General features: G+C 49.6%; 1 protein-coding gene across 1 annotated transcript in view; it reads right to left on the reverse strand.

Annotated features, from left to right (window-relative positions):
• Window positions 1-5490: 5490 nt before the first annotated feature.
• The window catches only part of TEP1 (telomerase associated protein 1), a 37762-nt gene continuing 20390 nt past the window's right edge, over window positions 5491-22862 (reverse strand). The window contains 39 exon segments of the mRNA XM_070425789.1: window positions 5491-5729; window positions 5953-6057; window positions 6176-6381; window positions 6488-6593; window positions 7510-7606; window positions 7755-7898; window positions 8991-9115; window positions 9268-9404; window positions 9545-9677; window positions 9781-9857; window positions 9960-10092; window positions 10455-10562; window positions 11696-11809; window positions 12002-12162; window positions 12763-12975; window positions 13070-13223; window positions 13473-13685; window positions 13828-13983; window positions 14184-14283; window positions 14409-14533; window positions 15702-15825; window positions 16023-16165; window positions 16167-16264; window positions 16690-16804; window positions 17066-17154; window positions 17325-17458; window positions 17694-17844; window positions 17999-18131; window positions 18434-18526; window positions 18979-19158; window positions 19267-19423; window positions 19523-19698; window positions 19818-20012; window positions 20166-20283; window positions 20378-20491; window positions 20772-20896; window positions 21478-21598; window positions 21806-21982; window positions 22652-22810. Coding sequence (XP_070281890.1) covers window positions 5607-5729; window positions 5953-6057; window positions 6176-6381; window positions 6488-6593; window positions 7510-7606; window positions 7755-7898; window positions 8991-9115; window positions 9268-9404; window positions 9545-9677; window positions 9781-9857; window positions 9960-10092; window positions 10455-10562; window positions 11696-11809; window positions 12002-12162; window positions 12763-12975; window positions 13070-13223; window positions 13473-13685; window positions 13828-13983; window positions 14184-14283; window positions 14409-14533; window positions 15702-15825; window positions 16023-16165; window positions 16167-16264; window positions 16690-16804; window positions 17066-17154; window positions 17325-17458; window positions 17694-17844; window positions 17999-18131; window positions 18434-18526; window positions 18979-19158; window positions 19267-19423; window positions 19523-19698; window positions 19818-20012; window positions 20166-20283; window positions 20378-20491; window positions 20772-20896; window positions 21478-21598; window positions 21806-21982; window positions 22652-22810 — 5332 coding nt within the window. The 3' untranslated portion in view covers window positions 5491-5606.

Genomic DNA, 22862 nt, shown 5'->3' on the forward strand with positions numbered 1-22862 from the left:
AAAAGGCATCCAGATTGAAAAAGAAGAGGTAAGACTATATATTTGAAGGTTATCTAATATATATAAAAAGCCCTAAAGAATACATACACATAAAAAGAAATTAGAAGTAATAAGTTCAACAAAGTTGCAGGATATAGACAATACACAAAAATCAATTTTATTTCTATACACAAATGAATAATCTGAAAAGGGAATTAAGAAAATAATTCCATTTACAATAGCATCAAAATGTAAAAATAATTAGGAATAGATTTAACCAAGAAGTGCAAAACTTGTACACTGTAAACTATAGTACATTGTTGAAAGAAGTTTAAGATCTAAATAAATAAAAACACTCTGTTCATGGATTAGAAGACTTAATACTATTAAGATGATAATACTCCCCCAAAGCAATCTATAGATTCAATGAAATTCCTATCAAAATTCCAACAGCCTTTTTTGCACAAATGAACCAGAAAAACCTAAAGTCCATATGGAATTGCAAAGGGAACTCGAATAGCCAAAACAATCTTGAAAAAGAACAAAGTTGGAAGACTCACCCTTCCTGACTTTAAAACTGACTGGTTTGGCTCAGCAGATAGAGCGTCGGCCTGTGGACCCAAGGGTCCCGGGTTCGATTCCGGTCAGGGGCATGTACCTTGGTTTCGGGCACATCCCCAGTGGGGGGTGTGCAGGAGGCAGCTGATGGATGTTTCTCTCTCATCGATGTTTCTAACTCTCTATCACTCTCCCTTCCTCTCTGTAAAAAATCAATAAAATATATTTTTAAAAAAAACTTACTACCAATGCTACAGTTAAGACAGTGTGGTAATGGCATAAAGATAACATAAGTCAGCCGAAACCGGTTTGGCTCAGTGGATAGAGCGTCGGCCTGCGGACTGAAAGGTCCCAGGTTCGATTCCCGTCAAGGGCATGTGCCTGGGTTGCGGGCACAGTGGGAGATGTGCAGGAGGCAGCTGATCGATGTTTCTGACTCTCTATCTCTCTCCCTTCCTCTCTGTAATAAATCAATAAAATATCTTAAAAAAAAAAAGATAACGTAAGTCAATAAAATTAAGAGTCCAGAAATAGACCCATGTATCTATGGTCAACTGATTTCAACAGGATGCTAGGACTATTAAGAATATTCTTTTCAATAAATGGTGCTTGGATATCCACATGCAAAGTAATCAGTTTGGAATACTACCTCACACTCTATGCAAAAATTAACTCAAAATGTATCAAAGATCTAAACATAAGAGCTAAGTCTATAAAATTCTTAGGAAACACAGGGAAATATTTGTGACTTTGGTTAGGCAATAGTCTCTGAAATATATTCATAGCACAGGCAACCAAAGAAAATAATAAAATTAGTCTTCATCATAATTCAAAACTTTAATACATCAAAGAACACTATCAAGAAAGTAAAAAGATGCCCTGTCAGTATGGCTTAGTTGGTTGCAGTGTTATCCTATGCACTGGAAGGTTGAAGGTTCGATTCCTGGTCAGGGTACATATCTAGGTTGTGGGTTTGATCCCTCGTTGGGGCACATGCAGGAGGCAGCTGACTGATGTTTCTCTCTCACACCAATATTTCTCTTCCTCCCTCTCTAAAATCAATTTTTAAAAAAGAAAAAGAGCCAGTCCTCCCCTTAAAAAAGGTGAAAAGATAACCTAACAATGGGAGGAGATACTTGCAAATTATACTCTGATGAGGATCTAATATCCAGAATATAGAAAAAAATCTTACAATTCAAGGATAAAGACAAATAATCCAAATAAAAACTGAGGATTTGAATGGACATTTCCTTGAAGAAGAAATACAGATTCCAATAAGCACGTGAAAAGATGTCCAACATTTATTAGGAAAATGCAAATCAAAACCACAATGAGATACCACTTGACACCCACTAGAGGACTATAATAATAAAGACCAACAATAACAAGTTGGTGAAGGCGTGGATGAATTGGAATTCTCATATATTACACGAGAATGTAAAAATGGTGTAGCTGCTTTGAAGAATAGTTTGGCAGTTCCTCAAATAGTTAGAGTTACCACATGATGTACCAATTCCACTCCTAGGTATATAACCAAGAGAATTGAAAAATGTCTACAGGGTGTTCCTTATGTCTTTATCCTCTGGGTGAGGGAGACCATGAGGCATGGGGAGAAATAAGGCAAAGTCCCTCAGGTGATTTCTCCATGTAAAATCTGGAATCAGGGTGAAATAAGAACAAAATATCCCACTCAAGTCCCCAAATCTCATTTCTAGACCAGAGTGCAGTTGTATTTCTCTGAAAGAACCCTATCATAACCCAGGACAACATCCTGTAATAGCCCTGGCTTATCACATACAAGTTCTTGAATTCTTGGACACAGAAGACCCTTAACCCTTGTTTCACCCATAGAAAGAAAGGGCCTCAGGTAACTTCTTCTTCCAAAGGACAGAATTACAGGAAAATAAGAAGGTTCTAGAACTTTTACTTAAGAGGATCACAGTCTCTGGCAAGTCTGTAAGTAAAAGCCTCCCCCTTTCAACTTATTTTAACCTTTGTGAACTTGAATTTGAAAGAGATACATTTTTGTGATCTCTTCCAAGAATGCAGATGGTCCCAGCTGGTGTGGCTCAGTGGTTGAATGTCAACCTATGAACCAGGAGGTCACGGTTTGATTCCCGGTCAGGGCACATGCCCAGGTTGTGGGCTCAATCCCAATGTGGGGTATGCAGGAGGCGGCCAATCAATGATTCTCTCTCATCACTGATGTTTCTATTTCTCTCCCTCTCCCTTCCTCTCTGAAATCAATAAAAAATATATATTTAAAAAAATGCAGATGATTGTACTGACTTATGCTTGCAAGCCATGTGGCGGCTGCTGTTCCGGCAGAGGCTGTGAAAGCCAGAAGACTCCGTCTGCTTTCAGTGCTCATCTGAAAAAGTTAGTTCTGAGTAGATGGGACTGTTTCTCTAACAGGAACCTAGTGCTTTCCCACTTCTATCCCATTTCTTTCTAAAGGCCTTTACTAGGGGCACTATCGACTTACTCTTCCTTCCCTTTTTTTTTCTTTTCTTTTTTTTTTTTTTTTTTACCAGGTTCTATCATTTTGATTTCTTTTTTTTAATTTATTAAATCTTTATTGTTCAGATTACATTTGTTCCTCTTCCCCCGCCCCATAACTCCCCTTCTCCCAGTTCCCGCCCCACCCTCCTCCCTCACTCCCCACCCACTGTCCTCATCCATAGGTGCACGATTTTTGTCCAGTCTCTTCCCGCATCTCCCACACTCCTTTCCCCCCTAAGAATAGTCAGTCCATTCCCTTTCTATGTCCCTGATTCATTATAATCACCAGTTCATTCTGTACATCAGATTATTTACTCACTTGATTCTTAGATTCACTTGTTGGTAGATGCATGTTTGTTGTTCACAATTTGTATCTTTACCTTTTCTTCTTCCTCTTCTTAAAGGATACCTTTCAGCATTTCGTATAATACTGGTTTGGTGGTGATGAACTCCTTTAGCTTTTCCTTATCTGTGAAGCTCTTTATCTGATCTTCAATTCTGAATGATAGCTTTGCTGGATAAAGTAATCTTGGTTGTAGGTTCTTGGTATTCAGCACTTTGAATATTTCTTGCCATTCCCTTCTGGCCTGCAAAGTTTCTGTTGAGAAATCAGCTGACAGTCGTATGGGTATTCCCTTTTAGGTAATTGAGTCTCTTTTTCTTGCTGCTTTTAAGATTCTCTCTTTGTCTTTTGCTCTTGGCATTTTAATTATGATGTGTCTTGGTGTGGTCCTCTTTGGATTCCTTTTGTTTGGGGTTCTCTGCGCTTCTTGGACCTGTAAGTCCATTTCTTTCACCAGGTGCAGGAAGTTTTCTGCCATTATTTCTTCAAATAGGTTTTCAATATCTTGCTGTCTCTCATCTTCTGGCACCCCTATAATTCTGATGTTGGTGCGTTTGAAACTGTCCCAGAGGCTCCTTACACTATCTTCGTATTTTCGGATTCTTTTTTCATTTTGCTTTTCCGGTTGGGTGTTTTTTGCTTCTTCGCATTTCAAATCTTTGACTTGATTCTTGCGCTCCTCTGGTCTGCTATTGGGTGTCTGTATAATATTCTTTATTTCAGTCAGTGTATGCTTAATTTCTAGTTGGTTCTTTATCATAGCATCGAGGGTCTCATTAGTTTTCATGAGGCTCTCATCAAGTTTATTGGCAGCTTCTAGCACATTATTGCAAGCCCTCAAAATTGCGTTTTTTAGCTCTATATCCTCCATTTCTGTCATTTTTTTTTGTCTCCACATTTTTTATGCTTTCTTGGTGCACCCCCTTGTGGTCTTTGTGCGCAGTCTTGTTCTAGTTGAGCCTTGATTGTTGTAGTTAATACTAGAGGGATTTGACCACCAGACCGACTGGCTGTGAGAATCAGCTGTGTCTGCAGTGGGAAAACTTCTGTCCTCTGGAGAGGTGCTAATCTAGCCTTTGCCTGAGGCTATCCGGCAAATGGCTCTGTGCAGGGCTTGGGCGGGGTGGGATCAACAGGGCGGGCGGGCGGGCGGAGGGAGCAGTTATGGCTGCTCTCAGTCCCGTTCCCAGAGGCTCTGCTTCTCAGAACCCCGGCAACGGCTGCAAACCTCAGAGAGAAAGCTGCCCTCACGTTCCAACTGATGCCAGACAATCCCGCTTCTCCCGTTTGAGTCTGAGTCCCTAGAGACTTGCCCGGATCTGGAGCTCAGAGTCTGAGACTCCCTCCTGATTGAAAACAACAACCGCGCCCTCAGCCACCAGCCGGCTCCACCCGCACCTCCGTACCTTTGTATTTTCCACACTGCGCCTCCTCTGAGCCTCGGTATGCTGTTGTCTTTCCTTCTAGTTGAAGAGTCTCTCCTCAGCCAGCCTTCCTGTGGTTCTGGGTGATGCCTGTTCTGTCTTTTAGTTGTATTTTTGAAGTGGTTGTTTGCGGCAGCAATCTCCGGTGTTTACCTATGCCGCCATCTTGGTCTTTCCCCTTATTTTTTCTTGACCGCGTGAGAGGTCTCCAGTTCAGTGATGGCCAACATTACTTTCATTCCTCCTCCAGGCAGGAGTGGTATCTTGGGCTCCCGGGCCCAGCAAATGACACAATTTTATTTTATTTTATTATTTTTTAAAATATATTTTATTGATTTTTTACAGAGAGGAAGGGAGAAGGATAGAGAGTTAGAAACATCGATGAGAGAGAAACATCTTTCAGCTGCCTCCTGCACATCTCCCACTGGGTATGTGCCCGCAACCAAGGTACATGCCCTTGACCGGAATCGAACCTGGGACCCTTCAGTCCGACACTCTATCCACTGAACCAAACCGGTCAGGGTGACACAAGAATTTTAAAGCCTAGTTTCAAAGAATATCCACTAAAGATCTGGTTCACTTCTTGCAGTTCTAGTAAAAAATCATCTTAAATCAGAAAAGAAACATTATAACATCCATTTTCTTCCCAGTTGGTCCAAATCCACATGAGAACTCAGGCAGGACTGTACTTGAAATTTCCTGATACTTTATTTTTATAATTTTATCAAGAAAGTTTCCACCAATGTCTTCAGGCTTGCACCTCCAGCACAAATGGTACCTCTGCCCTGAGCAGTGCATCTTCATTCCCAGGACAGAAAGTATACATTGCCCTGTGTGTCTCCCACTGCGAGCTGCAGGGTAGAGTCAGGCCCCAGCCAAGGTTCCAGGCAGCTCACTGCCCCTTCGCACCGGAACAGGCCCAGCTACAATGAGAACAAAAAATAGGGAGATGAGAACTACAAGCCTAGGGCCTCCTTACTACCCTGTTTTTCTCTCACATTAATGTTTTTTATTTAGAACAGGTTAGTCCCATATTATTGCAAGAAGGACAGAAGAAAATAGAATTTTGATCTTTTGAACTTTCTTATCCCAAGTTTGCTCCCTTGTGACATCCTTTCAGCCCTCCTTGCACATACGCACACTTACCAGTTGCATACTGGGTCTCTCCCACAGCTTAACATCTCTGTCCTTCGAAGCTGTCACCAGCAACTCAGGCAGCACATGGAGGGCTGTGACAGAGCCTGAGTGAATCTTAGAGAGGAAGGGGAAATGTATGGTGAGTTCTCGTGGGCCCTCCTTAGTCGAGAAAGCATCAGGATCAGACCTAGAGCCTCATCCCCTGTATTTGTAACCCTTCCCTCAAATTCACCTTTTTACGCTGCCGTGTCTTTAGACATGGGGTTGTTGGCCAGCTCGCCATGTCACTATACACAGATGGGTCTGTTTCTGGAGTTTGGGTTTCAGGCATTTGTACTGTTTTCTGCCAGATGTTACCTGTGGTCCATTCTCCTTCAGAGGTGCATTTGGCTAGGTTCCACAGCATCCCATCGGAGCTGGCACACAAATACGAAGACTCTGCCATTCCAAGGGCAGAGTTAGAGCCAGATCTCAGGCTTTGAAGGGTCCACCATCCTCCCCTAGGCCATCTCTAGATTCCTTGCATCCTCCCCTCACCACTCACCAGATTCAGGTTTGGCCTGAGTTACTGATATTAGGGTCCCACTGGGATTCTCTAAGTTCAGATCAAAGTCCAGGCGCTCTTCAAACTCTCCAGACTCCTTTTGCCTCTGTGAAAGGACAGGTCACTTTGTTTAGCCTACTTGTGCCACTTACCTCGGCCCAGACAAAAGCAACTGTTTTCTCTTCTGGACTGGTCAGGATTGATTGATTGATTGATTGATTGATTGATTTCAGAGAGGAAGGGAGAGGAAGCAAGAGATAGAAACATCAATGATGAGAGAGAATCATTGACTGGCTCCTGCAAGCCCTCAACCTGGGGATGTGCCTTTGGCTGGAATCAAACCTGGGACCCTTCAGTCCCCAGGCCAATGCTCTATCCACTGAGCCAAACCAGCTAGAGCTGGTCAGGATTTTTTTTTTTTTAAATTGTAACCCATATGTAGTAAAGTGCACAAATCTTAACTGTGTGTCTCAATGAATTTTTGCACATCCATGCAACCATTGCCCAGATCAAGACGTAGAACATTTCCACCACGTTGGAAAGCTGCCTTCATGCCCCTTCCCAGTCAATACCAGAGACCTCTACCCCGAGAGCTAACAATATTCTGGCTTCTGTCACTATAAACTAATTTTGCTTGTTCTTAAGCTTCATTTAAGTGAAATCATGTAATACATACTCTTTGGTGTCTGGCTTCTTTCGCTCAAAATAATATCTATGAGATATGTCTGTATCGTTCCAGACACTAATATAGTGGTAAGAGACAAAAAATGCAATTAAGAAAACACCTAGATTTATGGTTTCCTATGATTTTCTTAAACACTAGAATTTCTTTTTGTATCAATGAAATCTTAGAGGGAAAGTCAATATACAATGTGCTTAAGTACAGCTGCTCCAGTTGAAGGAAGAGAAGATTTGGAACCAACCGCCTTTCCCTCTCTCTTATCCTCCATTGTGGCCCCAAGGTTTTAAAATATTGGTTCTGGGCAAATCTTTATTTTAACACACACCCAAACAGGACTTACTAAGACAGAAAGAACTCCAGGGGCCATTGGCTGCAGGGCAAACACACCATAGTCCTGGTGGGTGGACAACATCATAGGTTGTTCTGTGTAGTCATGCCTGGTTTACAAGGAAGGAAGAGGCTGAGCCCAGGAACACCTGACTGTAAGACCCCAGCGCTTGTTCTCAGTCAGACCCAACCTCAGGGTAACCACTAACCCCTTCCACGTTTCTCCAGCCTGAGAGGAAACTACATTTTGGATCTTACCAGATTTCAGAGGGAGCATCCCCTGGCTTCAGGTGCAATATTTGCAAATCCGCCGTAGCCAAGATGAGAGAGTGGCCATCAGGGGCCAGGCCCACACCTGTCAGGAACCCTAAGTCCTCCTGCAGAACTCGGTTCAGGCGGAGACTGCAGCTCAAAAAGGCACATGGGAGGAGAAAGAGCCTACTTTAGTCCACCTCTCTGAGGCTCCTCAGTGAAGTAGAAAACAAAATGTATTATCGTCCCTACAAATTCTATTCCGCATTCTGTTTTTCTTATATCAGGATTCATCATCATCTTCCTCTTACTTGCTCAAATGAGGAATCTCTAACATTCTTGCCTTTTCCTGACCTCCATGTGATCAGTAAGCACCGTGGATCCTACTTGCAGCACATGCCTAAATCTGTATCTCTCCTTCTCATCCCCACTGTCCCTGGTCAGGACCCACATTATGTCTCCCCTGACTATAGCAACTGCTATAAAAGTGGTCTCCCTGCCTTTAGCATCTCTCTACTACTATCCATCCTCCTTACTGCCACCCAAGTTCTCTTTCTAAAATCCAGATAATTATTTGGCTCAAAATTCTTACCACCTCTACAGCCTGGCCCGTTTATCTTCTCAATCTAATTTCCCACCTCCACCTCCCACCAAGAACACAAAGACTTGGCTGTGCGTACTCAGAATGCACCATGCACTCTCATGGCTCTGTGCCACTTGTTAATGCTACTTCCTCTTCCTACAACTCCATTCCCTTCCCTTACTGGTCCAGAAAACTCCTACTTATCCTTTAAGGCCAACCTCAAATAGCAACTCTTATGTAAAATGTAAATTTCTCCAATTCTGCAGCCCCAGATTATATGTGTGTGTATGTATGTATGTATATACATATATATGTACAAATATATTTATAGATATTTATATATATATATATTTATTGTAGCACTAATCACTCTGAATACTGTTGGCAGTTTACTTATATGCACACTCCTCTACTGTGAGCTCTCTTAATAAACACAGTTAAGTTCATACTGCCTGACCCAGAGCTTAGCATAAAGTAGGCTAATTATTATTTAAATTGAGATGACTGGGAGCAGAAAACAGTTTCCTAGGGACTTTTTTCTGCCTAACAACTAACATCCCATTGACCTAGTTCAAAAGCAGAGGTGCAGTGAGTTGAGTAAAATCCTGGGTGTAAGGAGACTACCGTTCCTACCACATTAACCCGCTGCTTTGTTTCACCTGAAATTTCTGGGTGTTGAATCCCTTCGCAGTTCCACTTGCCACTCGCTGACTTTTTCATCAGCACTGACAACGACCAAGGTGTTTGCCGAGTACCAGATTAGAGCACTGATGCGGCCAGGAGCCTGGTGTGCACAACTTCATTTCAGTATTTCTGAGAAGCCAGAATTCACCTTCTTTCCTCTCCCAGGCATCTATGCAACCTCCAACCCAGGCCATTAAATACATAGCAGGGGCAGAATTCACATAGACAACGAACTGAGAGTGCCCAACTCACCTGTCCTGTGGCCACCGCCTTAGCTTCTTGCCATAAGGTTAGTTCTCCAGCTTGATTCCCAGACACTGCCACAGAACCATCTGGGGCCCAGGCCACAGCTGTGATGGCTGCAGGACTCCTAGGTATATTTGCCTCATCTGGAGAAGAGAGCAGTGGGATTCATTAGGAGCTGGACCTCTGCTGGGAAACAAGAGGAGATATCGGGCTACCCTTGACCTTCTTGGTCCCAGTTACACAACCCTCTTTCATACCTTGCCTCTCTCCACACCTCACTCACCTGCTTCCTTCGGTACCTGCCAGAGCCGTATGGAACCATCCTCTGAGGAGGTCAGCAGGAGGCCTGAGGCCTCTGAAACAGCAGCTGCATTGATTGGGCCACTGTGTCCCAGTAGGGTATGTGTTTGAAATACCTAGGAAGAAAGGATAGAGATGGGACAATAGGGAATGGACACACAGAAGGTTATCCCGCTATACCTTCTCTACCTCCCCCACTTATCCTTTCAGGAAACTCACCAAGAGCGGGTGCCACAACCGTGTGAGTCCATCCAGTCCAACAGTCACCACCAGAAGCTCTGACCCAGGCTGGCAAGCTGATAAGACACGGAGAATGAGTGAGAAGAAGAGAAGAAGGGGAGACACGGGGGAAAGGGGAAGAGGCAGCAGGGGAGGGAAGGTAGCTGACATCTCATCACCTGCATGGGGCTCCAGAGCAGCTGCACAATGGCTGATGGGTCCTGAGTGAGCAGGGATGCTGGTCAGCTCCACTCCCTGATGGTCCCACACTTTCAAGGTTCCATCCCGGCCCACAGACACCACGTGCTCCTCCTGCCCCAGAGCAGAGTCACACTAAGCAAGACATGGGAAGTCAACCCCACCACAGAGCTGTGGGCTGAGCACTAGGGGTTTAGAAGATTTTAAAGAGTGAGGAGAACTGGGGACCTAAAACTGGGGGGTTCATGGCTGCAATCCTCCCACAAGGTCATAAATTTAAGATGCTGTGTTTTCATGCTTGCCCTCCCTTCACACCAACTCTCAGCCTCAACACCCTAATCCTGCTCTAATTCAGGCCCAAACACCTCATTCTTTATACCTCTTTGCCTGTGGGGTTAGATACTCAATGCATCCAGTCTCCCAAAGTACCCTTGGTCTTCCCAGAGACCCCAGGAAACTCTGTATTGCCTTCTCACCACAGCCACTACGGCGCTGACAGCACTCTGATGACCCAGGAAATGACCAAGCTGCTGTCCCAACTCTGGGTCCCACAGCCCCACAGAGCCATCACTGGAGCAGGAGATCTGCAGAGTCAAAGGAGAGGGAGAATCAGCATCCCTCTAGCATTTTTGTATATATATATAATGGAGGGCAGTACACCTTGTCACTGAGAGCACGGCTATCCTGGGTTCAAATCCTAGCTCCACCATTCATTACTTTGTGACCTGGGGCAAGTTCATCTCTCTGAGCCTTAGGTTTTTATCCAACCAGGATAATGACAGCTCACCTATCTGCCTTGGTTGCTGTGGGGCTGATGCATCTATAGAGAAGGATTTAGCACAGCTGCCTGGTACACAATGAGCAATGAATAAATAGTAGCCATTGTCCTTGTTATTAACACACTTTCAGTCAACAAATCCAGACCAAGGTGAAAAGTCTGCAATGCCAAGGAAAGGTGTGGCTGCCTAGAAGGCAGGAGAAGGACAAACTATGACAAGTCTATTCAGCTTACTCTCTCCTTTCTTATCTCTTTTTGAGAACATGGGGACTCTCCATTGGAAAACTAGGCTTTCCCAACCTTGAGTGTTGCCTTAGACCAAAGAAATAATAGTAGCACCCTTTACTGCAGGGATGGAGCATCCTAAACCCTTGGGAGATAGTTTTGTGTTCTTGTCAAGAGCATGAGCTTTCTCATCAGAAAGTTTACTGGTTTAGCTTTATCACTTCCATGGCCTTGGAAATGGCCTTTGATCTGTCTGAACTCAGTGTTCTTGTCTGTGAAACAGATGATAGCAGTATCTACTTTACAGGGCGTTGTAAAGATTAAATGAGACAATATATGCAATGAGCTTAATCCAATGCATGGCACATACTCACCGCTCAATAAATGTTAGCTATTACTAGTTCTTCAAATATATTTTTATTGATTTCAGAGAGGAAAAGAGAGGGAGAGAGATATAAACATCAATGATGAGAGAGAATCATTGATCCGCTGCCTCCTGAACGACTCCACTCTGGGGATCGAACCTGCAACCCAGGCATGTTCCCTGACTGAAAATGGAACCATGACCTCCTGGTTCATAGGTCAGCACTCAACCACTGAGCCACGCCAGATGTTAGCTATTACTATTCTAAACGGGTGTCAGGAAAGGATCGGATGGGGAGTGTTGTCCTCCCCAGGAACCCTGCTGAGCTTTACCCCCTTCTCTTCACTCACCAGTAGGTTGCCTTTGGTCCAGGCACAGCCAGTGACCCAGTCACGGTGACAGGCAGGGAAGGAGTGAATCAGAACAGGGGCTGTGGGTGTCCTCACATCCCAGCAGAGGAGACTCTGGGTAGGTCCCAAAAGATGAAGAGTTAGGACCATGGGAGGGAGGGAGGGAGGAGCACCAGGGCCATTACAGACAAGAAGTTTCACGGAGAGAGTATTAAGGAAGGAAGGAGGGCAGATCAAGCAAAAAGCTGGAGGAAGCAACAGAAATTGGGCTGTTCAGGAACCGGGGGTGAAGGGAGAAGGGCTCACCCGATCCCGGCCCCCGGTGGCCAGGCGGCACCCATCAGTGCTGAAGCTACAGCAGTTTACGGGCCCCGTATGTCCCCACAGTTCGGTGGCACAGGGAAAGTGTTCTGCCTTCTGTGGCAGTGTCAGCAACTGCCGTGGCCACAGCCGCACTGTGAAATCCTCTGCAATGGAAAGAGGGAGAGAGGAAGATTCCCTGAAAGAGGAAGCAAGACTAGCCCGGAGGCCAAAGACAAAGGCAACCATGGGGACTGAGGGCCAGGAGGAGGACACAGCTCCAAGGGAGGGAGGAGTGACCACGGGCTGTGCCAAGGCCCTGGACAAGGGTCAGCCATCACCTGAGTACACAGGATAGGATGCCAGGCACTCCCAGCCCCGGCTCTGCAGCTGTCTCTCTCTAGCTCCCTGCTGCACCTCCAGACACTCCCCTTCCCAGTGTCCAGTGTCTCTGAGACCAAGCCTTCTACCGAGAGAGGACTGAGGCCACTCTGCATTTTCACCTCCACATTTCTCTCCCCTCCTGAGGGAAACCCATCCATTTACACAGTAAAGTCTCTCACTGAGCAGAAACTCAAAGGATCGTAGACACTGCAAAGAGGTCCCAGAATCAGGGTTAAAGAACAAGAAGAAACAGTCTAGAGACCAATCGTGCAAGATAAATGCATTTAAAAGAACTTGTAAAGTTGTAAAAAAAAATGTGTGTGTGTGTGTGTGTGCGTGTGTGTTTTCAGTGACTCACAACCCTGCCCACTGCCCAGCAGTACCTGAGGCAGAAGCCAAGAGTTCCTGGGAGGAGGCCAGGCCCAGCACAGGTTTCTGGTATCTGGACATGAGCCAGAGGGACTCAAAGGAGCTCTCCTGGAGGGCCCAGCCCTGCAGGGATCCATCTTCAGCACCGCTCACCAACACCTCAGGGCTTAGCCAGGCCAGTGCCGTCACTGCCACATCTAGTGCTTGACACTGAGCCCCCTGAGAACCTAGAGAATGAGAGAAAACAAGAGAGGAAGACACTTGTAAAGGAGGGGGTCTCTTTCCAAAAACTCAAACACCCCATCCTTTCTCCCTTTGTACCTGAAGATATTTTGTAGATCCTGATGCCATCGGCTCGGTAACCAACAGCCACCTGATCACCATCTGGGCTGAGAGCCACGGAGAGGGCCGGAGAGAGAGAAAGGGAACCCAGGCACCCTCGGGGCCGTCCCAGAGACCCGGACCACACCTGAACCTGAGGGCCGATAAAAGGGCTTAAAGATACTCCACTCCCAACCCCAGAGTTATAGCCACCCTGTTAAAGTCCTCCTTCCAAACAGTCTTCTGAGAGCTGCCTGTACGCACACCCACACCCTTCTCCCTGAAGCTCACACCAGTCCAAGCTGTCCCCACAGTCCCCTCAACAAAGGCCCACCCTCTACAAACATTCCCTGCCTTTGCCACTCCTTCCCTGGAACCCACCCCCAGCCCTCTGACACCTGACCTTGCCATCCTCTCCGGCTGTCAGTAACTGGCACCCAGCACGCAGGAAAAGGGCAGCAGCCACAAAGCCATGGTGGGCAGGGAAGGCAGCCAGCAGTGCTCCTTCCTGCCAGGCCCACAGCTCCACCATTCTGTCCAGCCGGCCCACGGCCACAACCCGTCCAGGCACATTGAAGGCCAAGGTACAGACAGAGGCTCCTGGAGCTCCCAGTTCCTACACGGGGAGGTAGAAACAGAAATGTCAGGGCTGCTCTCAACACAGCCCAAAGTGACACAAAATGTGGACGTCCATCATCCCCCGCCTTCCACTCCCACCCTCTGTGTTCCTCCCCCAGGGTCACACTGGACCTTCTCACCTTGGTGACTTTGAGTCCATCCACCTGGAAGAAGCTGCAGCTGCCAGCCCAGCTGCCTATGGCTATCACCTGCCCCTCTGGGTGAAATGCAACACAATTCACGGGTTTAGGAGAGGTATGCTGGGAGGCCAGCTGCCCATGGACTGTGTCCCACAGCTGGAGGAGAGAGAGGGGAGGAATCAGGTGCTGGGGACAGAGGCCAGAGCTCCACGGATCACTCTGTCCAGTCCCCACCCTCAGCAGGAAAGGCCTCCCCAGGCCAAGCAGTCAGCAGCCCCTGCCATACTGACAGAGCAACCCCCCAGGCTGACGCAGCACTTAGGGCAATTCTGACTGCCACAGAGCCCAGGCATTACCTTTAGGCACCCCCCTAGGCACACAGTGGCCAGCAGCCGGCGGTCTGGGCTCAGGCAACAGCTGGTGATTTGGTACTGGTGAGCCTTGGTCTGCAGCACCCTACCCCAGGGAAGACAGAGTCAGGGCCCGGGGCCATCTAGCCACAGGCTTCCCCTCATTCCCCCCTCCCTGGGCTTCCCACAAACAGGGAAGGCCCCCACTCCGAGACATGGGAGAGCCCTTACCGACAACCATGCTGCAGGTCCCAGAGCTCCAGGAGCCCATCAAAGGCAGTAAGAAAGAGGGAATTGTCCGAGAGGAACAGACAAGAGGAGACCCCATCACAGCCGCTTACAAGAGACTTCTCCTCCTGTGAGAGTGAGCAGGAAGCGCACTCAGAACACGCCCTCCACCCCCATATCCAGCCACTCCAAGCCCCAAGCAAAAAGGAGATCATGGCAAGAAGGGCTAGAATCCCTGGCTTTCTACATTCTCTACATAAGCCTCCACATGTGGCTCTCTGGCCCCACATCTGGAACACCTGCTAAAAGTACAAAGCTTTGGGCCCCACTCCAGATCAAGGCCAAGCTCAGGTCCAACTAGAGCCTGGTAATCCAAGCAGGGTCACACCTTGTTCCCCACTCCAACTTCCATACATATCCCTAATCAGAGAACATTTTGATGGGCTGGGTGAGGAATAGGTGACTTGTATGCAGACATATGGGAGGTATGATATGGGTAGAAAGATGAGAGACCCGTCTCTCCAGCCTTTAAGCACCCGCTACTGCAACTGTTCCCGAAATCTACAGGACACCTTCTTCCCATGTCTTTGCTCAGGCTCCTCCTCAGCCAACCCTGAAGGCCTACTCTTCTCTGTCCAATATCCTATGGTCACTGTACAACTTAGCTCTGATCTATGAGACACGGTTATGTTTTGGTTCCTCTTATGTGCTAAGTGTCACCTTTCAACCAAACTAACCACTTGGCAGGCAAAGACAATGTCCTAAGCCCTGTGTTCTTTGCAATGCTTATAACAGTGCCTTGAACGGAAGGTATCTACACCAATAAAAGAGAAAGATGCAAATTGACTGCACCCCACAATGCCCACCAGCCAATCAGGAGTGAGTATGCAAATTAACCCAACAAAGATGGCGGGTTAATTTGCATACACAGGTGCTGAGCAGCCGGGGGCGGAGTGGGACACTTGCATTGTGGTGATGATGCAGGTGTTCAGTGCTGCTCTGGGCCTCTAGGCACCGTGGGAAGGCAGAAAGGCGGCTCCAGGCCGGAGCAAAGGCGGTGCTGGCAGCCAGGGGAAGGAAGGCCCATTCTTGCATGAATCTTCATGCATCGGGCCTCTAGTATGGCAAATATTTGCTGTGTGATTGATTTTTGCCTAAGCCCTTTTGATCTGATGTGAAGGAAGTAAAGTTGCTGAATCAAACAGGGTGGCAACAGGTGGGCTTGGCCTGTCTAGGGTCTCAGGGCAGTTTGTGAGGTGTTTCTGAAGGTAAACTGACCCATCTTGAGTGTCATACCTGCCAGGTTCTCAGGTCCAATAGGTAAACTGTCCCACTAGCAGTGCCCACGGCGGCTCTTTGCCCACTGGGTGAGAAGGCCACCGTTGTGGGGGATGAAGAAACTGTCAGGGACAGGCTGGAGCTAGAGAAAGAGCAGGAAGAAAGGGAGGAAATGAGGAATGAGGGGAAGGAAGCTAACAGGAATTCATTTCTGCATTTCTATGCCTGGATTCCCCTCTCCAACGGTGACTCTGGCTGATCTCTCCTTTGTTGTCCAGTTTCAGAAAGGCCGCAGATTGCTCTTTGGTGGGCTCACCAGTCTGGGATTAAGTTTCTTACCTTTGCTGGCCCACCATGGTGTGGGGTTTATTAAGCCATTTTAGCATGCGCTGGAGGTGCCATCGCTGGGAGAGCTGGGGGGCCTGGCGGCAAAGAGGTGAGTCCAGAGGCTGGTTGGCTGCCTGCTGAGGCAGGAGCAGGGGGGTACTGACTGAGGAGCGGAGCCTGCTGCTTCAGGAAGGTGTGAAATGCAGCAGTGTCAGCCTCAGGAAGCTGCTGTTCCTCTTCAGGAACTGAGGAAGCTATGGAAGAGATGCAGATTGGGGAGCCAGCCTGGACCCCCATGGACCCCAGCACCAATACATGTATCTAAAATGGTAAGTCTCAAAGTGTGGCCCTCTGGCCCCACATCATGAACATCTGTTAAAAGTACAAATCTCTGGCCCCACTCCAGACCTTGGCAACCAGAATCTGTGGACCAGAGCTCGTCATTTTGAACACGTTTCCTAGATAGTTGTATCCCCACTAAGTGAAGTTTGAGAATCTCTAATCTAAGAGATCGAGGTGAAAGGTCTCCCGAGACTCACTAGCTCATCCTCTTGGCATTTCCCACTTGGAATGGAAATTGGACTGTTCTTTCCATGACACCTCCCTCTGAGCAGGCGCCCCCTGAACACACCCAGGAGCCCGATATCTCAAAGAAGAAGCCACCAGTGACCCATCTCACCGTAGAGGGCATGGGCTTCCAGAAGCCGAGGGAGCAGACCCAGTTCCAGGTGTGCAGCCACCACATGGAGACTGGTGAGGAACTTTGCGAGAAGGCCGCGGTTCCCACTCTGGAGCTGAGGGGACCAGAGTGGATTCGTTAGGGCCTTTTTAGAGGGTGGTGAGGGGGTCTTGGACCTGCCTGAGAAGCTGGGACCTAGACTTGGGATCTGGGACCAAGGACCCGAAAGAGGAGGGAGGAAAACCAAAAGGAGAAAACTAGAGGGAGTTCGAAGGGGTAATGGCAGTGGTGATAGAGGTGGTCAAAGGAGAGAGGGGTCTCAGAACTGTTCAAGTCGGTGCTTGGGAGAAGGCGCCTGTGGGATGTGGGGACTAACCAGGTGGTAAGGCAGGTCTCCCAGAGCCTCAGGGGGGCAAGTGCGGAAGGTGCCTGAGGCATCAGGGTCGCAGGTCTTCCAGAGCTGAGCTGGAGGTCAGAGGAAGGACACAGATGATTCAGCCCTGGTGCATCTCCAGAGATGGCATCCCTCAGGCTACAGCAAGCCATCCACCCACGGAGGTGCTGGGGAGCGGCAGTGGGTGGTCCTAGCCTTGGGGCCAAGGCCCCACACTCAGTGCCCCGGACTAATTAGTTACCTGCTATGAGGACGTGCGCTGTGCTCTCCAGCTCCAGCCTCTTCCCATATCGACCTTTAGCTACTGTCCTCAGAGGCCCAGCAGGGAGGCAGAGCCGGGCACCAGGCCGCTCCAGGGGGCCCTCCCCTAGCAAACTGTCCTCGTGTGCGGGAGAGAAGGAAGAAGAGAGGGAGGCCTGTCAGTGAGCATCCTGGCACAGCTGTGGGCTCCCATTCCCACCTCAAATGGTGGGAAGTTAAGTGGCAGCTATTCAGGGCCTGGGAGACAGGTGTCAGTGGCTATGCAGAGGAAGGGTAGGGTGAAGAAGAGACCACATGGGGCCCTGGTGCAAAGACAGGAAGACAGGAGGTCAGCTGGGTGCAGCTGTACCTGCGCAGACTCTGGACGAGGTAGGCAAATGGCCCCATAGGGTAGGGGTCCCCACTGTTCCCAGCAGCCACCGCTTCTTCCCAGGTCTTAGTCCCTCTAGGAAGAACCTTCCATGCACTCAGCACTCCATGCAGCTGGTCCACAGTGAGACCTGAAAAGGCAAGCTCTCTGAGACCCCCACCAAACCACAGTGTCCCCATCCCAGGATACCTAGTCCCTCCTTGCACTGCTTGAGAAGACCCCAGTTCAACCAAGGTCATCCAACCTCTGAGGCCTCAGCCTCCCAATCCACCCCAAGCACTGACCGCTACGTGTGACCCCAAGGGTGGCCAAGGCTTGGGAAAGTATGCTAGGGTCATGCTCTTTCTCCAGGGTGCCCAGGATATGCTGCAGCAGCAGGGGGACAGTGGCCGGCAGGGTCCGAAGTCTCTCAGACACCTGGGAGAGGAAGAGATAGGTTTCAGTCAGTCGGGGGAGAGGAGAGGCAGCTTTGGTTGTAGGGAGGGGAGGGGGCAGCAGGAGAAACCATGGAAAGGGATGAAAAGGAAAGAAAATCAGGTGAAAGAAACACAGGGTTGGGGGCAAGGTGATCAAAAAAAGCAGGGTTGGGGTTGATTAAAGATGGCAACAGACAGGGCTGGGAGAAGGTGAGGGATGGGAATGAAAGAAGCTGAATGGAGACGGGGAGGCGGGATTAGGACTTAGAAGATGAGGAATGGGGGTTTATATCCTCAACCAACCTGCTCATAGATTGTGAAGAGCCTCAGGTGATCAGTGACCAAGCGCAGGTAGAGAGGCAGGGCTGACCCCCGCTTCACCAGCAGCAGCCGCATCTGAGGAGACTCAGAAGACTCAACATGGGTACCAGAGAGCCTGCCCACAGCCAGCCCTCCAGCCCCTGCTCTCCAGTCCAGCACAAAGCCCACTGCAAAGCAGCCCCTCCTCTGAGAATCCCCAGCAGTGGAAAGATCCACGGACGGCATCACCTCGGGCACAGTCATCCCTTCCCTATGCTGCTCTGCCCAGCCAAGCCCTTTTCTGGGACTCCCCTGTCACCCCACCCAATAACCACAGCTTCACTCCTCCCCTCACTGATGGGCCTGGCGAGGCCATTCGCCAGGGAAAAGGCTGGGGAATGAGTTATCTTATTAACAACTTCCCCTGGCACAGGGTTCCTGAGAAAATGAAGAAGCAGCTGGTCTGTGGGGGGCAGCTGGTTGTCTCAGCACCCTGGTCCTCACAGCTCCCAGCTTCACCCCACACACCCACCAGCCCTCAATCAAACCTGGTTGTTAAAAGGCGACTCATCCAGCCGTTTCCCATACAGAGCCAGCTCCTCTCTCACCAGCCGGGCCCGTGCAGAGGGATCCAGAGGCCCTAGGGCCACCACATGGGCACCTTGGCTCTGCTCCAGGGTCTCCCCCAGGCTCGAGTCACTAGACACACTCAGCACCAGGTGCACCCACTGTGAAATGTGGGCAAAGAGGGTGGAGGTAGAGGGGAAAGAGAATAGAGTTAGAGAGGCTCCTTTCCTCGCTGCGGCATCCCACCCCCACCTCCTTCTCATACTCACCCGGGGAAGGGTCTTTGGGATCCAGTCTGAGATCAGCTGCCCATGCTGGTCCACCAACCTGTCAGCCCCATCGATGATCAGCACCAGGCTCTGGCCAGATTGCAGGGACTGAGCAGACTCGGGCAGCAGCCTCTGCTGCAGCTCCCACACCAGGCCCCTGAATGTGCAGGGGAAGAACCAGGGTCAACAGAGAGGGAGAATCAGGGGTGGCAGCATGTGACATCAACGAGGCAGGGTTAATGGGGAAGATACACACCGGTAAGTACTGGGGAGGGCACTCGGCTCTTGCAGTTGCCTGTGCAGATAGGCACAGAGGCGTCTAAGCAGGGTGAGGGCAAGACCCTGGTCAGGGCGAGCTCCTGAGAAGTGGAAGAAGACTAAGGGAGCCACCTTGGCCCCACCAGGAACCTGCAAGGCTGACACAAGGGATGCCTGTATGAGGAGGGAACAGAAAACATGGTCACATTTTACATGCACAAACTCCCACCTCCCCAACCCTCCTCAGCCCACATGGCCCGCCCTTCCTCCTGCCCAGGCCTGAGACTCTGTACCAGGAAAGCGGTCTTGCCCTGTCCCGACTGCCCGGTCACCAGGCTCAGCCTCCCTCGGTGCAGCAGCAGCTGCTGCACTGTGTCCTGGAGAAGGCGAGGTCGGGCAGAACTCGGTGGGCTCTGCAGCTGCTGAAAGGTGGCCTGGACCACGTCATCATCTGGGATGGACACCGGCTGCTCCAGCTGGGCCCCAGGCTGAGGGCACAAGGGGCAGTGACTATGTTTCCATGCTCCTCAGGACCCCAGGCCGAAGACTCACAGAGCTCCCACGAAGTGACTTCCCGCCCAGGAGTAGCTAGACCACCCGACCCCCTCTCCACTCCCCCGGCCGCCAGTGCTCCTGCTGACCTGTAGGTAAAGCTTCTGGATCATGCTCCATACATCCTGCAGAACCAACTGCCCAAACTCCTCCAGCCCCCCAACATAGGGCAGGCCGGCTGCCACGCCCCCCCACTCACAGGGGTATCTGTGGGCAAAGCAAGCACAAGCAGAGTTACAGCAGACCTGGATCCCCTCACCACATCTCTCTGTGCAGGGATTCCCCACCTCCCTCAGCTCACCTGTGACAGGTAACCCCTTTCTGTTTATTCAGGTAGCTCTTCAGTTCTGAGATCCGATGCACAGCCTCTTCAGACTCAGGAGTAAAGTCAGGTTTCCAGGCATCTGGCACAGAGCTGATCACCAAAGAAACCCCAAGAGTGGACTCGGACCCCAGCCTCTGTCCACACCACTCCCCGCTTCTCCCCCCTCATCAGACCTGGGTGTGGTGCCCTGAAACTCCTCAAGGGGAGCAATCCCTACTTCAGCGCCGAGGCTGATCTGGTGCTGCAAAGGCAGCCCTCCAAGCCGTTCCCCTCCACTAGCTCCCCTTCCTCTACTCTGACTATGGGAAAAAAGACATGGCTACTGATTGGCCTTCTGTGGAGACCGAGGCCTGGAGGCCAGAGAAGGTACCCGAGGAAGCTGGAATCCCGGAAGTAGATAAGTGCTTGGGCGGAGGGCTGCAGACGGAGGCCCCGGTCCAGGAACTGCATCACCTCCATCTCGGTCACAGAGCGACCGGAAGGGTACTGCTGGGCCTGAGGGAGAGGGCAGAGGACAGGCGGGCCCAGTTCAATATCACACTAACCCTCCCTTGCGATCTGCCAAGACCCCAGAGCTACTTCATCTCAGGAATGTTCCTGCCTCCCTCCCTCCAGACACAAGCCAGTAAAATATAACTAACAGCTAATATTTACTGAATGCCCATCATATATTGAGTATTTTTTATAGACTGCTAATTCTCATATAACCCTGCAATGTGGATGTGACTGTTTTTCTTTAGTATATGGGGAAATTGAGGCCAGAATAGAATAAGCTACTTCTCACAAAACTATATAATGGCTGAAGGGAGATCAGCACCCAGATCCAACCGACAGCAACACCTAAACAGACCTGCCCTCTTAATTTTGCGTCCCACAGACAACCCAGAGGTACTTCTCAAAGGAACTACCTCATCTAGGTCTTGACAGCTCACAGAACCTCTGCCTGTGTTTCACTTCAAGTCTCAAGGACCTGCCTGTGCATAGTCCCAGGGTTCTTGACAAGCCATGGCTTCTCCCCACGCCTGTCCCAACCTTTGCTTCCTCCCCAGGCCCTGCTCCAACCTGGTCTGCCTTACCCAGCGGAAGTGAGGATGGTCAGGAAGGTTGTAGGTGGGGGGAACGTAGCCATAGCGGGAGCCCAGAATCCCCACAAACAGATGCGAATTCTCCACCTCCCCGAGGCACACCTCCAGTTGTCTGCAGGCACAGTTATAGGCATCATATCAGGGAACACAGGCACAAATGTGGAGACAGGGCATGGCTCACAACAGAGCGGTGGAAGGCAGGCTGTTCATTAGCATCCAAGGAGCCATCCACTACTCTCAGCCCTCAGGCAGCCTTGCAGCCCCAAGTCTGCCCACCATATGTCCCTCACCCCACCCCTCTCCTCTGTGGTCCCCACACCTGTTCCTACGGGTCTCCTCCTCAGTGATGCCCCAGCGCAGGTCGATGGCGTGAAGGCTAATGCGGTGAGGGGCCGCTCGGGCCTGCAATGCTGGTAGCACAGACCTCAGCAGCAGGTCCCGCTCCCCGTGCATGTCCCGGAAAGTAGAGGAAATGAAAATCCGGATGCTGTGCCATCTGGGGGTAGGCAGAGGGCATGTAAGCAGAGGGCTGGGCTCGATCTAGGGATCAGCCCCACAACCCAATTCCCCACACGGCTGTGATCACCCTTCGGCACAGAGCACGAGCCAGGTACGACAGACAGCAGGGGGGTGTCCAGCGGGCCTCCAGAAAATAAGCTTTTTGTAGCCCCGCTGCAGAGCCCTGGAAATTAAATCCCACTTGCCATTTTTCAAGCACCCCTCCTCTGTCAAATAATAATTATTATGCACTTACTGTCTGCCTAGGGAAAGCTCAGGACAACACTTGAGGTAAGCACAATCTTTATCTCCAGTTTACTGAGCAAGAAACTAAAGCTCAAAAATTGAAGCAACGAGCCCAAGATCCAAGCTACCATTTGGCAAAGTCAGGATGAGAAAGCCAGAGCCCGTGCTCCTAACCCCTCTGCTTGGGCCCTGGCTGCATGCTGCCTGCCTCACATTCTGAGCCCGTTTCTCCACTAGAGAAAGGGACATGCTCACAGTCTGACAGTTCCCTGTGTTGGAGAAACCCCTGCTGGGAAACAGAAGCACATCTCAGCGAATAGAGCAAGAGCATCTCAACAGCCAGAATGTCAGTCACCTGAGATTCTTCAGGTTTTGAAGGCAGCCCCTCCCAACTCACAAAAGCATGGAAACACAGACTGACCCAGGCTGGGAAATAGGAGCCAAGGGGCTTGGAGTATTCTCTTCCAGTGGCCGGATAGCTAGGGCTCCTGTCTTTCCTGGGGGAGGTGGAATCTTGAATATTTTGTCCATTTGGCCCACATGTTCTAGAAGACGGGAGGCCCCACGCTCTGCAATGAACCTGAAACAAACAGTGACCCAAAAAAATGAGAGCAGAATACCACAGTCAGAAT

Source organism: Myotis yumanensis, unplaced genomic scaffold (assembly GCF_028538775.1).
Source record: "Myotis yumanensis isolate MYYU_CA2020_CCGP unplaced genomic scaffold, mMyoYum1.0.hap1 SCAF_1, whole genome shotgun sequence".
NCBI classification, from domain to species: Eukaryota; Metazoa; Chordata; class Mammalia; order Chiroptera; family Vespertilionidae; genus Myotis; species Myotis yumanensis.